General features: G+C 43.1%; 1 protein-coding gene across 3 annotated transcripts in view; it reads left to right on the forward strand.

The window, feature by feature from the left end:
- The window catches only part of NEDD1 (NEDD1 gamma-tubulin ring complex targeting factor), a 108,266-nt gene that overhangs the window by 78,904 nt on the left and 12,333 nt on the right, over positions 1–17,029 (forward strand). For all 3 annotated transcript variants that reach the window (XM_040408238.1, XM_040408247.1, XM_040408255.1), the window contains 3 exons: positions 3,133–3,335; positions 3,538–3,685; positions 6,510–6,666. In XM_040408238.1, the coding sequence (XP_040264172.1) occupies positions 3,133–3,335; positions 3,538–3,685; positions 6,510–6,666 (508 nt within the window). The remainder of the gene's footprint in view (positions 1–3,132; positions 3,336–3,537; positions 3,686–6,509; positions 6,667–17,029) is intronic.

Below are 17,029 nucleotides of genomic sequence, written 5' to 3' on the forward strand. Positions count from 1 at the left end.
AGGAAACATGACAGGTGCTCAGAAAGTCAGAGCTGCTTCAAAAAGCGGAAATTCACATTTTTGTACCATAGTTTGTAAACGCTATAACTTTTACCCAAACCATTTTTTTTTTACCCAAACATTTTTTTTTAATCAAAGACATGTAGAACAATAAATTTAGCGCAAAATTTATATATGGATGTCGTTTTTTTTGCAAAATTTTACAACTGAAAGTGAAAAATGTTTTTTTTTTCAAAAAAATCGTTAAATTTCGATTAATAACAAAAAAAGTAAAAATGTCAGCAGCAATGAAATACCACCAAATGAAAGCTCTATTAGTGAGAAGAAAAGGAGGTAAAATTCATTTGGGTGGTAAGTTGCATGACCGAGCAATAAACGGTGAAAGTAGTGTAGGTCAGAAGTGTAAAAAGTGGCCTGGTCTTTCAGGGTGTTTAAGCACTGGGGGCTGAGGTGGTTAAAAAGAAATATTAAGTTTCAAGTAAAAATAAACAAAATTGTCATTTTCCCCAAATAAAGTAAAAATAATAATTGGTCAAAAATAAAGTATACATATTAGGTATCGCCGCGTCCGTATCGACCAGCTTTATAAACATATCACATGACCTAACCCCTCAGATGAACACCATAAAAAATAAAAACTGTGCTAAATAAACCATTTTTTGTCACCTTACATCACAAAAAGTGTAATAGCAAGCGATCAAAAAGTCACACGCACCCCAAAATACTGCCAATAAAACCGTCATCTCATACCGCAAAAATCATACCCTACCCAAGGTAATCGCCTAAAAACTGAAAAAATTATGGCTCTCAGACTATGGAAACACAAAAAAATATATATAAAATGGAAAATCGGCCAAAAAAGTGAAATTTTGAAATTGTATCTCTATTTTCCATTAATTCTTGTGGAACACCTAAAGGGTTAACATGGTTTGTAAAATCAGTTTTGAATACCTTGAGGGGTGTAGTTTATAGAATGGGGTCATTTTTGGGTGGTTTCTATTATGTCAGCCTCGCAAAGTGACTTCAGACCTGAACTGGTCCCTAAAAATTGGGTTTTTGAAAATTCCTGAAAAATTTCAAGATTTGCTTTTAAACTTCTAAGCCTTGTAACATCCCCAAAAAATAAATTATCATTCCCAAAATGATCCAAACATGAAGTTTACATATGGGGAATGTAAAGTAATAACTATTTTTGGAGGTATTACTATGTATTATAAAAGTAGAGAAATTGAAACTTGGAAATTTGCAATTTTTTTACAAATTTTTGATAAATTTGGTATTTTTTTTTTATAAATAATAAAAAAAAAAATTTACTTCATTTTACCAGTATCATGAAGTACAATATGTGACGAAAAAACAATCTCAGAATGGCTTGGATAAGTCAAAGCGTTTTAAAGTTATCAGCACTTAAAGTGACACTGGTCAGATTTGCAAAAAATGTCCTTAAGGTGAAATAGGGATGAGTCCTTAAGGGGTTAAGTGCATTTGCAAACTATGAAGCTCTCTATTTTACAGCAACTCCATCAGAGAATTGTTCTGAGGGCTTCATGTGTAGACCTCATCTCTGAACTCCTGACACCTCATAAACAGTCATTGAAGCGAAATTCTTATCAACCTGTGAATTGTTTCCTTATAGTGACTACTTATGAGATGTGAAATCTGTATAAGAAAAACTAGGATTGTTTCGATACCAAAATTTTGATTCTGTTTCGATACCATAAAAAAGTATTGAGATATTCGATACCACTCGAAAAAAATGAAATGCCCAAAAAAGAAGCGTGCATTCCGCATTTTATGGAACGTCCGGCTCATAATCGAACAGTCCGATCCTATTTTTTGGGGGGACAAGGTGACAAAAAAAAATGTCGAATCGCGCAGTTTTTATTTTTATCTTTTTCTGTTCTGGCGTTCACCGCATAGGAGATTTTTTAATTATATTTTAATAGATTGGACTTTTCGGACGTGGCAACATGTGATATGTTTATTTATTGTTTATATATTTTTTATGTAAAATTGGGAAAGGGGGTGATTTATACTTAATATTTTGGAGTTTTTTTTCAACTATTTATTTATTTATTTATATATATAATATATTTTTTTTACTTTTTATTTTTTTTACTGTTTTATTTATGGGCTAGAACCTGGGATCTTTTGATCCCTTGTCCTATTCACCATAATAGAGTTCTATGATGGTGAATAGGACCTCACACTCTCCCTGCTGCCGTGTGCATAGTACACACAGCAACAGGGCGATTACCATGGCAGCCAGGGCTTCAGTAGCGTAACCGATCGGAACCCCAGGATTACACTGCTGGGGCTCCGATCAGAAGCTGCCACTGCCACCAATGAGGAGGAGGGCAGGGCACCCTGTCGCCACTGCCACCAATGATTTTAATACTTTAGAGGGGGAGGGCGCACTGAGCCACCAATGTTTTTAATACTGGGGAGAAGGGCGCACTGGGGGTGCGCCACCAATGTTTTTAATACTGGGGTGTTGAGGGGGTGGCGCACTGCGCCAGCAATGTTTTTAATACTGGGGGGTGGGGGGGGGACGCACTGCGCCACCAATGATGGTTAACCTTTAATACAGGAGGCGGTGCCAGCAGAATCACATAGCCGGCACCCTATGGGGGGTTAACTACGGCTGATCGCTGCACCCTGTCATAGAGGCAGGGTGCCGGCTATGTGATTCTGCCACCTCCTGTATTTGTTTTAGAAGTTAACTTTCATTGGTGGTGCGGTGTACCCGCCCGTCCCTCCTCCCGTCTTTCCTCATTGGCAGCAGCGGCACAGGGGGAAGGGAGAGACTGCTTCCTTCTCCCCTGTGCTGCTGAGGAGAACACAGAGCGCGCTCCAAGCTCTGTGATACTAGACTGCGCAACAGCGCAGCCCAGTATCGAAAAAATGGAATTCCCTAAGAAAAACTGTTGAATTTTTTTTTTTATAAAGATCGGTTTCAAAAATGATTCTAGACCAAAATGATAGCAAATTGCCCCTGAAGGTGTCTGTGCCCTTTTAAGTGAATAAGTTACAAGTTTTACTGAATCTTTTCCCACAAAACTATATTTCAATCTGCTCAGCTCCTCCTGCTCTGTTAATACATTATCCTACATGTGTTTGCTTTCATCTTAGACCTTGATTATTTGGCTCAGTTCAGTGCAATACCTTCAAGACGGCATCCCGTAGGTTCCAATAATCAAGGGATTCATTCCTCACCTTTACACTTAATTATTGGAAGTCCTATTAAAGAAGAAGATGAGTCACAAGATGCGGAATATAAAAGCAGAAAACCATACATTGTAAAACAGGATTTAAAAGAGAATATTGTTAAACAGGTAATCTGTGTAGTAAACTTACAGTTTTTGTCCTACGTATTATGTGTAGTCCATGCTATGCGTCTGATAAAAGCGTTACATTCATGTGATCTTTGTTATCTCTATACATCTGTTTACAGATTATATATGTTGTAGCTTGTAATATCCCGGTGTCACCGATATGAAATGGTAATAATACAGTCATTTTTCTTTCCTGTTCTAGCCTTCAAAACCAGCAAGCTGTGAACAAATAGCCATTAATACATCACCTGTTCCCATTTCTCGGACCCCAGACGCAAGTGAAAGAATGGGAAAGCAAGCTCCATCCCAGTTGAAACAAGACTTTTCAGTTAATGGCACAAAAGTATTAAGTAAGTACATGGCTTTTTGGTGTTCACATATACAAATTGGATGATATTACGAACAGTCTGCAAAATATCCATCCAGATGGAGTGTTCATCTTAGTGGGTGATTTTAACCAAGCCAATCTCAAAACTGTGCTCGCCAAATTTTACCAGTTTGTTAAATTCCCAACTAGCGGGAGAAATACATTGGACCGTGTTTATTGCAACATAGCAAATGCTAATACACCTGTTTTTAGCTCCAGCATACAAACCTCTTATCACCAGGATTAAGCCTACTTTGCATACAATCAGAGTTTGGCCTGAAGGAGCCACAATGAGACTACAGGATTGTTTTGAGGACACAGATTGGGATTTGTTTAAACAGGCAGCTACAAAGGAAAATCACACAGACTTAAACATATATGCCTCCTCTGTCCTATCCTATATTAAATTTTGCATGGACAATGTCACTGATACCAAAATCATTCGGACCTTCCCAAATAGGAAACCATGGATAAACAGAAATGTCCAAAACCTTTTGAAGGCACGTGACATTGCTTTCCGAAAGGGAGACCCAGAGGAGTACAAAACAGCCAAGTCCAATCTGAAGAGGGGCATTCAGGAGGCAAAGCACTGCTACAAAACAAAAATACAACATCATTTTACAAGCTCTGATTCCCGACGCATGTGGCAGGGTATCAAGTCCATTACGAATTATAAGAGCAACACCTGTTCTATCAACACTGGAAATTCTTTCTCTCTTGATGACCTAAATCATTTTTTTGCACGATATGACAAAGACAATGAGCTGCCTATCATCTAATTAGCCCAGCAAGAGGCTCCATCATGTTCCCTGATGCTGAGAGCACATGAGGTAGAATGGGCCTTAAACCACATTAATCCCCACAAAGCAGCTGGCCCTGATGAAGTTCCTGGAAAAGTCCTAAAAAACTGTGCTGAAAACAGTGTTTACCAGTATGTTTAACAGCTCACTAGAGCAGGCCATTGTCCCCACTTGCCTGAAGTCCTCCACAATTGTCCCAATTCCAAAACAGGCAGGGGTGAAGACCTTGAGTGATTATCGCCCGGTGGCTCTCACTCCTATTGCTATGAAGTGCTTTGAACAACTTGTCCTCCGGCACATGAAGAGCAAGATGTGCACCTCCATGGACCAATACCAGTTTGCTTACAGAGCACATAGGTCAACTGAGGATGCTGTCTCACTTACCCTTCACACTGCGCTGTCACACTGGAGCAGAGAGACAGCTATGTGCGGATGCTGTTCATTGATTACAGCTCGGCCTTTAACACCATCCCTCCCAACAAGTTGGCAACGAAACTGAACAACTTGGGTCTCAGCTCACACCTGTGCAACTGGATACTGGATTTTCTTACAAAAAGACCGCGAATCGTACGCATGGGCAAGCACTTTTCTTCATCCTGAACACTAAACACTGGGGTACCGCAAGGCTGTGTGTTGAGCCCTCTCCTTTAATCCCTCTTCACAAATGACTGTAAACCTATTCACAATACCAATACCATTATAAAATTTGCAGATGACACGTCCGTGATAGGCCTAATCTCCAACAATGATGAAACAGCCTATAGGAAAGAGGTTGAGAACCTAGAGAGATGGAGTAAGAACAACAACCTCATACTCAATACCAAGAAAACAAAGGAGCTAATTCTGGATTTTAGGAGAAAGAAACGAAATGGACACCATCCCATTAGCATTAATGGTGGAAACGTGGAGATAGTTCAAAGTTTCAGATTCTTGGGAGTTCATATTAGTCTGGACCTGTCATGGATAAAAAACACAACAGAAATTACCAAAAAAGTCCTTCAGAGGCTTTATTTTCTGAGGAGTCTGAAGAAAGCACAACTCCCAAAACAGCTGCTAGTCAATCTTTACAGGTGCACCATAGAATCTGTTATCACATACTGCATTACAGTGTGGTACTCCGGCTGCTCTTCTGAGGACAAGAAGACCCTCAAGCGCATCATCAGAATGGCTGGCAGAATCACTGGTACTCAGCTATCATCACTGGAGGACATCTTCACCGCTCGCTGCAGCAACAGGGCAAAAATTATCTGCGGGGATCCAACTCACCCCGGCCACAGCCTTTTCATTCCCCTACCCTCTGGTAGGCGTCTTTGAGCCCTACATGCCCGCACCACTAGGCTGAAGAACAGCTTTTACCCCAAAACAATCAGTCTCCTAAATGCTCAGAGACTATTGCCCCTTCCTAGGATAGAAACTACCACAGACTGAAAGTGACTGCTGCATTCATGAACCCATGATGATCTCTTGTCTGCAGTGGTGTCTGAATCAGTGTGTATATATACTCATAAGCACTTCCTACTTCGCTCTTTATATATATATACTGTGAACTGTGAATAGTAATGCTTTCTAGTGCAATGTTTTTTTTTCCTAGTGTAATGCTTTAGTTTAAATGTCAGTTCTTGTTCCTCTGTCCATGGCATCTAGGATTGCTCCAAACAACATTTCATTGTATTGTACATTGTATTGTACAGTGACAATAAAGGCATCTTATCTATCTTATCTTTTCACAGTGATGGGCACAAGCTCATCAAAGTGAAGAATTGCTGCATAGTGGTGCCTTCTACTGAAGCTCGCTGGGTGCTAATTGGGGAATCTTTAGCAGTCTCTGCTCTGGGGCCCTTCTCTGTGTAGCTGATTTGCAGAGAGAAAATCTGCCTTGCCTTTTTACCTTGGTACCAAAGTAGATGCAGATTACGAAGAGGTCATTTGCTGGTGCAGTTAATGCTCACCAGCTTGTTTCTTTTTCATGGTGGGAGATCTATTTTAACTTATAACTTTCTCCTGCAGGTCCAAAGATGTCTAACTCTGTGAGTTCTGAAGTTGCCTGTTCTCTATCAGAAAAAATAGCAGATTCATTGTCAAGTGAGAAATCTGGAGCCCCGCTAACATCTGTTCAAATTAATTTCATTAGAAATATGATTGAAGAAACCCTTGATGACTTCAGGTAATTTTACAATGCTGCAGTACAACTTACAAAAAAAACGAATTTAAGTTATTCTGCTTGCCATTTCACTAAGTGCAAACAATTTTAAAAAGATTTGTTGGAAACATAAAAAGTTTGGTGACCATTGCAGGTCTGCAGACTTTCCGTATAGGGAAATCTGCAGTGTGTGTGGCCAAATCCACAACCTCAAAAACTGCCTGAAAGGGGCTGTTTTCTCGCTTATATCATTGGGGGACACAGATCATGGGTATAGCTGCTTGCTGCCACTAGGAGGCGACACTCGGCTGAAAACTGTTAGCTCCTCCTCCGCAAGCTATACCCACTCCGGCCAGGAGAGAGACTTCAGTTTTTAGCTTAGTGTCGTAGGAGGCAGACCCCTGCTCTGCAGGGTGGCTGCTATTTTATTTTTTAAAGATTACCGTCCCCCACTTCATCCGTGGGATCTCAACTTGGTATTGATGGTTCTGCAAGCTTCTCCTTTCGAATCCTTGCGGGAGGCTTCCCTCCGCCTGCTGTCCTGGAAAGTGGCCTTCCTGGTGGCCATCACATCCATACGCAGGGTTTCAGAGTTGCCAGCTCTGTCATGCCATGAACCATTCCTGGTCTTTCATCAGGACAAGGTGGTCCTCCGTCCGTTCCCTTCCTTTTTGCACAAGGTAGTGTCGGCTTTTCACCTAAATGAGGACATTGTTCTGCCGTCCTTTTGCCCTGGGCCCTCCCATCCGAGAGAGGTGTCGTTACACCGTCTAGATGTGGTGCGGGCTCTGCGGATTTACCTTTCGGCCATGGCTCCCTTTCGGCGCATGGACGCCTTGTTCGTCCTTCCGGAGGGGTCTAGGAAGAGGTTTGCCGGCTTCAAAGGTGAAGATCTCCCGGTGGATTCGCGCCACTATTTTGGAATGTTACCGCGTTCGGGACAGGATGCCCCCTTCGGGGATCACGGCCCACTCTACCAGGGCACTTGGATCCTCCTGGGCTCACTTCCACCGGGCGTCGGCGGCTCAGTTGTGTAAAGCCGCGACCTGGTCTTCCCTCCACACTTTTACAAAGTAAAATATTCTACAGTTTTTAAACCATCACCTGGATCTGAATACTTTTGTAAGTACATGTAATTATAAATTTTATATAGCCACAGAGTTATTTAATATAATCTGTATGGCGTCACCTGCTGTTTTGTTTTTTCTCATTTCTTTGTCCGGCTCACTATGATGGACGCACATGCTCAGTTTCATCCTTGAACTGCCTCCTGAGCTGTGATAGGGAGAGCTAAGACACGCCCCCTGAGCTGCAGCAGAAAAGACACTCCCCTTGAGCTTTTAGCTTGATATAAATCTAGCAGAGCAATGAATGGGGAGATCTCCCCATAGTGTTGAGACTTATTAGCAATGTTCCATGGGAAACATTTTTTTTACCGAGATTGAAAGCCTTGGTTAGAACCCACAGCATAATTTGACATGCTGCATATTGAATAACCACAGATCAAGTCTGTTTATGCTGCATGTTTTCTCTACAGCCTGTGAATGAGATTTCTGAAATCTCAGCTTCTTTCTGAAATCTCTGCTGTGGATTTTCCACATAAAATTTCATGTGTGGCTGTACCCTTAACTGCCTCCGGACCGCCTAACGCAGGATTGCGTTCCGGAGGCGGCTCACTCAGGCAGAGTCACGCATATACGCATCATCTCGCGAGACGCGAGATTACGCTCACAGCTGGCCCGCGCATGCGCATCGCGGGCCGGCAAAAGTTACAGGACAAGTTCGTCATCAGCCTGCCAGCCAATGATCGTCGCTGGCAGGCTGATGATTTTCAAAAAAAACGAATCAGAAGCCATCTAACACATTATATTTATAAATATACCGTATATACTTGAGTATAAGACGAGTTTTTTGGCACATATTTTTGTGCTCAAAAAGCCCCCTCGTCTTATACTCGAGTCTAGGTCTGTCTTAGCTCCGGTAATAGCAGGCAGTGCGGGGGGCGGCGCTCACTCACTGACGTCACGCGCCTGCGCCGCCTAGTGGGAGCAGGCGCGTGATGTCAGTGAGTGAGCGCCGCCCCCCGCACTGCCTGCTATTACCGGAGCTAAGACAAAGTAAGATATCCAAATAATCCGAGTAAAGAGCTCAGCTCAGCGAGTTAAAGTACCGGTAGTTACTGATTCGTTTATAAATATACTGCTGTGAGCGTCGGGGAGGGGGATCTGTGGATGGCACTGTAGGGGGATCTGTGGATGGCACTGTTTAGGGGGGATCTGTGGATGGCACTGTTTAGGGTGGAGATCTGCGGATGGCTCCCTGTATTTAATGCAGAGTGTGTGTGTATATAATGCACACACTCTGCATTAAAGGGTTTCTGTCACCCCATTAAACCGTTTTATTTTTTTTTCTTTACTAATAATCCCTATAGTGCGATCTCATGATACATAAGCAAGTTAATCATTTTGGTTCAGTAGAATTTTCTAAAAATCGATTTTTAAAATATGCTAATTACCTTGCTACCAGCAAGTAGGGCGGCTACTTGCTGGTAGCAGCCGCATCCTCCGATGGTAATGACGCCCCCTCGGCATGCTGATTGACAGGGCCAGGGAAGGGAATCGTTCTCTGCTGGCGCTGTTAGAATTTGAAATCTCGCGCCTGCGCCGTACCTGTCTTCAATCGGCGCAGGCGCACTGAGAGGCGGCCGCTCGCTCGACCGCTCCATCCTCAATGCGCCTGCGTCGATGACGTCATCAAGTACACCCGGAAGAGAAGACGCCGGCATCGCTGGAAGGAGGCGGAGAGTCTGGTGACGTCGCTGGATGCTCGAATCATGTAAGTATGTACATAATAAGCATGCTGCCACAAAAACCACCAACGAAATGGGAATAAATAATTTTATAAAAATGACAGTTATTAACACTATACCACCAACGATTATTAATAATAAATCTCTTCCGGGTGTACTTGATGACTTCATCGACGCAGGCGCATTGAGGATGGAGCGGTCGAGAGAGCGGCCGCCTCTCAGTGCGCCTGCGCTGATTGAAGACAGGTACGGCGCAGGCGCGAGATTTCAAATTCTAACAGCGCCAGCAGAGAACGATTCCCTTCCCTGGCCCTATCAATCAGCATGCCGAGGGGGCGTCATTACCATCGGAGGATGCGGCTGCTACCAGCAAGTAGCCGCCCTACTTGCTGGTAGCAAGGTAATTAGCATATTTTAAAAATCGATTTTTAGCAAATTCTACTGAACCAAAATGATTAATTTGCTTATGTATCATGAGATCGCACTATAGGGATTATTAGTAAAGAAAAAAACAAAAAAATGGTTTAATGGGGTGACAGAAACCCTTTAAATACAGGGAGTCAGAGTCAGACTCCCATCAATCTGAGTCACCCTCTTGCAGATGTGTGTATATAATGTAGAGTGTGTGCATTATATACACATACACTCTGCATTATAGCTGCATTTCCCACCCTAGTCTTATACTCGAGTCAATAATTTTTCCCATTTTTTGGGGGTAAAATTAGGGGCCTCGGCTTATATTCGGGTCGGCTTATACTAGAGTATATACGGTAATGTGTTAAATGGCTTCTGTGCTCCTCTGCTGGTCCTTTTCGTCGGTTGGTCCCAGCAGAGGAGCACACATCACTGTAAGTACACAAGACACTACACTTAGCCCCAGATCACCCCAATTAACCCCTTGATCGCCCCTGTCAATCACCTAGTGAAAGGGAAAAAAGTGATCAGTGTAAACTGTCACTTTTTTTTCCCACTAGTATTGACTGTTAGGTTTTAGGATAGTTTAGGCCCCTTGGTTAGGTAGTTAGCGTCGGTTAGCGCCTCAGTCACTGATTCGCTGATTAGCGTATCGCTAATCAGCATTTGTACTTTTATAGTATCTGTAAGTGATCAGAACTGATCACATTCAGATCTATAATAGTATTAATGTCACCTTAGCTCGCCCTCCACCCAAAACGCAGTGTTTGCCCGATCAGGCCTGATCGGTCGCCCACACGTGCGTTCACCCACGCCCGCCCCGCCGCAGTGACAATTTATTAATTATTTTTTTTTTATCACTGCACAATCACTTCACAAGCGCTGCGGCGATAAAAAAAAATCCGTTTTGATATTTTTTTATCAATCGCAGCGGCTTCCGGTACTTCGCTAGCCTCCCATTTGTAAGACAGGCTTGTTTTTTTTCTTGGTTAGTCTCAGGGAATACCCCCTAAATTTAGTTGACCAAATGGCAAACAAGGGGTATTCTTCTGAAGAGGCCTACAGGATTCTGACCCAGTCGGATGAGGAATGGGAACCCTCTTCTGACCCGCTGGATTCGTCAGATTATGAACCTGTAGAAAGCAGTGGCAGTCTGACCCAAAGTTCGGACGAGGAGGTTGAGGTCCCTGATAGCACCAGGCGTACCCAGCCCCGTGTTGCTAGACCACAAGTTGCGCAGGATCCGCTTCAAGGGCAGCAGAGTGGGGCTGGCGCTGTCGGATTACGTGGTGAGGCATACACCAGCAGCGCAGCCCACCCTGGACCTAGTACCAGCACTGCCGTAGAACATGGTGAAGTGGCGAGCACCAGAAGGGCAGTTGAAGCTGGTACGGTGGCACGTGCAATAGTTACCCCGTCGCAGCCACCGCACAGACAGGCCCGTAGAGCCCCTAGAGTCCCTGAGGTGCTGGCAAACCCTGATTGGCAGCCCCCAACTTCAGCCGCACCAGTAGTTCCCCCTTTCATTGCCCAGTCTGGAGTTCGGGTTGAGACAGCTCAGATTGGTTCGGCACTGGGATTTTTTGAGCTGTTCTTGACTGGGGAGCTCTTGGACTTAGTCGTGGCAGAAACAAATCGGTATGCCACTCAATTTATAGCCGCCAACCCGGGAAGCTATTATGCCCAGTCTTTCCGGTGGAAACCCGTCCAAGTTTCCGAATTAAAAAAAATTCTGGGCCTTCTCCTCAACATGGGCCTAACCAAAAAGCATGAATTCCGGTCATATTGGTCCACGAACCCAATTCATCACATGCCCATGTTCTCTGCTGCAATGTCCAGGGCACGATTTGAGGCCATCCTGCATTTCCTGCACTTTAGCGACAACAGCACCTCTCGTCCCAGAGGCCACCCAGCTTTTGACTGGCTCCACAAAATTCGGCCCCTCATAGACCACCTTAACACCAAATTTGCAGATTTGTATACCCCTGAGCAAAACATCTGCGTAGACGAGTCCCTTATACATTTTACCGGGCGCCTTGGCTTCAAACACTACATCCCAAGCAAGCGTGCCCGGTATGGGGTCAAATTGTATAAGCTCTGTGAAAGGGCCACAGGCTATACCCACAAATTTCGGATCTATGAGGGTAAAGATCAGACCCTGGAGCCGGTCGGTTTCCCTGACTACCTGGGGAGCAGTGGGAAGACAGTCTGGGACTTGGTGTCACCCTTATTTGGCAAGGGGTACCATCTTTATGTGGACAATTTTTACACAAGTGTGCCCCTCTTCAGGCATTTGTTCCTAGAACAGATTGGCTGCTGTGGCACCATGCGACCTAGTCGCCGGGGCTTCCCCCAACGGCTCGTTACCACCCGTCTTGCAAGGGGGGAGAGGGCTGCCTTGTGTAACGAAGAACTACTCGCGGTGAAATGGAGAGACAAGCGTGACGTTATCATGCTCTCCTCCATTCACGCAGACACGACAATACAAATAGAACGGGCAACCATTGTCATTGAAAAGCCCCTCTCAGTCCACGACTATAAGTTGCTCATGGGAGGGGTGGACTTCAATGACCAGATGTTGGCTCCTTATTTAGTTTCCCGACGCACCAGACGCTGGTATAAGAAGGTGTCTGTATATTTGATTCAATTGGCTGTATATAATAGTTTTGTTCTCTACAGTAAGGCTGGGAGAACACGATCCTTCCTCAAATTTCAGGAAGAGATCATCGAGAACCTCCTGTATCCAGGAGGTTCCGTGGCCCCATCCACCAGTGTAATGAGCCGTCTACACGAGCGATATTTCTCCAGTGTCGTTTCTGGTACCTCAACCCAAGCGCCACCCCGAAAAAGATGTCGTGTCTGTAGCAGGAGTGGAATAAGGCGTGACACCCGCTATTTATGTTCTGACTGCCCTGACCACCCTGCCCTATGCTTAGGGGAGTGTTTCCGGAAGTACCACACACAGGTACACTTAGCATAGGGATTGCGTTCCACAGGACAGGCACACAGGGCTATTAGGGCCCTTTCACGCAGAGCTGCTGCAAACCTCTCCTTTCACCTGGGACAAAGTGCATAATGTACTTCGCCACACATCTCTGGGCGATTTGCGCTTTGCACATTGTCCCATGGGGAAGGAGAGGTTTGTCCTATAAAAAAGGTAAAAAAAACAAAAAAAAAATCACCGGTAAGCAAAAAAGTTAATGTTCTGTTCAAAAAGTTTATAAAAGTTAATGTTCCGTTCAAATGTTATTATAAAGTGAATAAATTTATTGCGTTGCGGCCTGTTTTTTTTTTTTTTTTTTTTTTTTTTTTTTTTTTATACCTTCTAGGTGGACCAACCGATGAACCAGCTGCAGCACTGATGTGCATTCTGACAGAAGCATTGTGCTGCTGTCAGATTACACAAAAGTCGGTGTATGCGGCGCTGCAAGACGAGATTTCTCCTCTGCAGTAAAAGATACGTTTGCCAAGGCTTATGATCTGAGGGGCGGTGTTCATATGCTTTGGCAAACACTTTATATAATCCACATCGATTGATGTGAATGGAGAAATCGGGTTTGCCAGGGCATACGAGCTAAATGGGTTTGGATGTTGGGCGGAGCTCCTATGTCCTGGCAGACGCCTTTCCCCTCCTTTTTTTTTTTGGCAGAGATTTTTTGATCCACATTGATCGATGCGAATGAAGAAATCTGTGCCGTTCATTTTTTCTTTCAGCCCAGAGGCTAAACGGAAAAAAAAATCTCATTACCCGTATGCTCAATATAAGGAGAATAGCAGAAACTCCTAATGCTGGCCATACATGTAATGATTGTGGAGACCCTCAAATGCCAGGGCAGTACAAACACCCCACAAATGACCCCATTTTGGAAAGAAGACACCCCAAGGTATTCACTGAGGGACATATTGAGTCCATGAAAGATTGAACTTTTTGTCCCAAGTTAGCGGAAAGGGAGACTTTGTGAGAAAAAAAACAAAAAAATCTATTTCCGCTAACTTGTGCCAAAAAAACATAATCTTCTATGAACTCGCCATGCCCCTCATTGAATACCTTGGGGTGTCTTCTTTCCAAAATGGGGTCACATATGGGGTATTTATACTGCCCTGGCATTTTAGGGGCCCTAAAGCGTGAGAAGAAGTCTGGGATCCAAATGTCTAAAAATGCCCTCCTAAAAGGAATTTGGACCCCTTCGCGCGTCTAGGCTGCAAAAAAGTGTCACACATGTGGTATCTCCGTACTCAGGAGAAGTAGGGCAATGTGTTTTGGGGTGTCTTTTTACATATACCCATGCTGGGTGAGAGAAATATCTCTCTAAAAGACAACTTTTCCCATTTTTTGATACAAAGTTGTCATTTGACAGAGATGTTTATCTCACCCAGCATGGGCATGTGTAAAGACACCCCAAAACACATTGCCCGACTTCTCCTGAGTACGGCGATATCACATGTGTGACACTTTTTTGCAGCCTAGGTGGGCAAAGGGGCCCACATTCCAAAGAGCACCTTTAGGATTTTACAGGGCATTTTTTACACATTTTGATTTCAAACTACTTCTCACGCATTAGGGCCCCTAAAATGTCAGGGCAGTATAACTACCCCACAAATGACCCCATTTTGGAAAGAAGACACCCCAAGATATTTTGTGATGGGCATAGTGAGTTCATGGAAGTTTTATTTTTTGTCACAAGTTAGTCGAATATGAGACTTTGTAAGGAAAAAAAATCATCATTTTCCGCTAACTTGTGACAAAAAATAAAAAGTTCTATGAACTCACTATGCCCCTCAGCGAATACCTTAGGGTGTCTACTTTCCGAAAAGGGATCATTTGTGGGGTTTTCTACTGTCTGGGCATTGTAGAACCTCAGGAAACATGACAGGTGCTCAGAAAGTCAGAGCTGCTTCGAAAAGCGGAAATTCTAATTTTTGTACATAGTTTGTAAACGCTATAACTTTTACCCAAACATTTTTTTTTTTTATCAAAGACATGTAGAACAATAAATTTAGAGAAAAATGTATATAGAAATGTCGTTTTTTCTGAAAAATTTTACAACTGAAAGTGAAAAATTTCATTTTTTACAAAGATTTCGGTAAATTTCGATTAATAACAAAAAAAGTAAAAATGTCAGCAGCAATGAAATACGACCAAATTAAAGCTCTATTAGTGAGAAGAAAAGGAGGTAAAATTCATTTGGGTGGTAAGTTGTATGACCGAGCAATAAACCGTGAAAGTAGTGTAGTGCAGAATTGTAAAAAGTGGTCTGGTCATTAAGGGGGTTTAAGCTAGTGGATCTGAGGTGGTTAAAGGGGTTATTTCACAAACAGCTCCCCCCATTGCAACTTCACTGAATAAAGCATCAAGTTAAAACTACATACTGGTGAGTGCCGCTGAGTGTTCTCTTCTTCTAATCTGTGCATATGTACTTCTACTTGTCTTCTGCTGTGCACCACTGAGAGTGTGTTACGTCGGGAAGCCAGTGGGATTGCCGTCCTTTTGATCGCGGCGTGTGTCTGTTCACAGCTGTGCCGCCTCGCTATCTATATTGTTTACCAGCTCCCCTCACAGGTAATATACTTACCACGCTGCTCCTTGTCCCCACACTGCTGCTGCTTCTCCCTGTACACGGATAACGCTAGGGAGGCTTGTACCCGCCTGCCATTGGCTGTCCCCCCCTCCCCGGACACCGGATGTTATCATGCGTGTACAGGGAGAAGCAGCAGTGGCGGTGTGGGGTCCAGGAGTGTTGCGGGGAGCGGGAGTAAGTATATTACCTGTGAGGGGCCAGGCACATGGGGGGGCTGTTTGAAAAATTGGATAACCCTTTTAAATATATATTCCTGGATTTTGTCAGATATAGATAAATAAATCGTGGAATAGTGCTTTAAAGGAGTTTTCCCACTAGCATTAATATTGTTCAAATCACAGCTGGTGACAGAACAAACATCTCCGTCATGTAAAGTCATTTTGAGAATTGCAGTTTCTGTTCCATAATGGCATATTGTTTATAAATGTCATTGGTTCCCGTCTCAGTGACTGACAACTATCTCTATTTGAACAGTTGTAGAGGGAAGGTTGTCGGTCACTGATTAGGACCCCCCTCCCCCAAACACAAGTCATGTCTTCAGCATAAAAAGAGACGTTTAACTGAAAAAGTGACAAGTTATAATAAATCTTTTCCCACGATACTATATATCAATCTGTTCTGCTCCAACTTCTCTTTAACATGATTCCTGCAGATTGTGCGACAGGTTCTCTTTAACATCAACATTAGCACAAATGACCATTTTTACTTTTAAATGTATGGATAATTTAAAGGTACAGCATTTCAAAAGGTTTCTCAGTCTTCACACTGCGTATCTTTTAAAAAAAAAAATTTTTTATATATATATTGGCATTTTGAGCACTTTTTGTCAGATTGTATTAAGTCATTTCATACTGTCAGATGCCAGATTAATAGAGATGTGTTTTACAGTTGTAAATTAACATATCCCAATATGTTCCCTGGAAGTTTAGGGCAGTACGTTAGAGGCAGCTTTCACAAAGCATTTTTCCTGTTTGGTTTGATTTATCTTGTATAGACAGTAAATGATTGCATTGCTAAACCTCATTTGGTTAGTAAACTCCTTAAAACTTTGTTTCATAAGACGCCACATTATGCTGCTCTGACAATGACCTAAAAACTCCCTTCATGGTTTCTCACTATATTAAGACAGTCTACCAGATGGGTGTATGTCGGTTAGTTCTTAAGAATAAACGCAGCTGACAGCGGGAAGCTCTGACCCTTGTGAACTGTGGTAAGACTCAGGAGGAACTCTTCTGAGCAGATAGATTTCTAACCAGCTGTTGGAATTGAAAGCCTGTGAACCACATATGTAGATCTCCTTAGGAGACTGCAAGCTCAGTTGTCAATAATGGAACTTGTATTACAGCATGAATGTGCTGACAACTTTTTTTAATTTTTTTTTAATGGTTACTTATTTATTTGGTAAATTATTATTTATCAAATGCATGTAAATAAATCATCCTATTTCTTCTTAGGGTACTTTCACGCTAGCGTTTTTCTTTCCCGGCGCTGAGTTCCGTCCTAGGGGCTCAAATCCGGAAAAGAACTGATCAGTTTTATCCTAATGCACTCTGAATGGAGAGTAATCCATTCAGGATGCATCAGG

This window comes from Bufo bufo, chromosome 1, assembly GCF_905171765.1.
Source record: "Bufo bufo chromosome 1, aBufBuf1.1, whole genome shotgun sequence".
NCBI classification, from domain to species: Eukaryota; Metazoa; Chordata; class Amphibia; order Anura; family Bufonidae; genus Bufo; species Bufo bufo.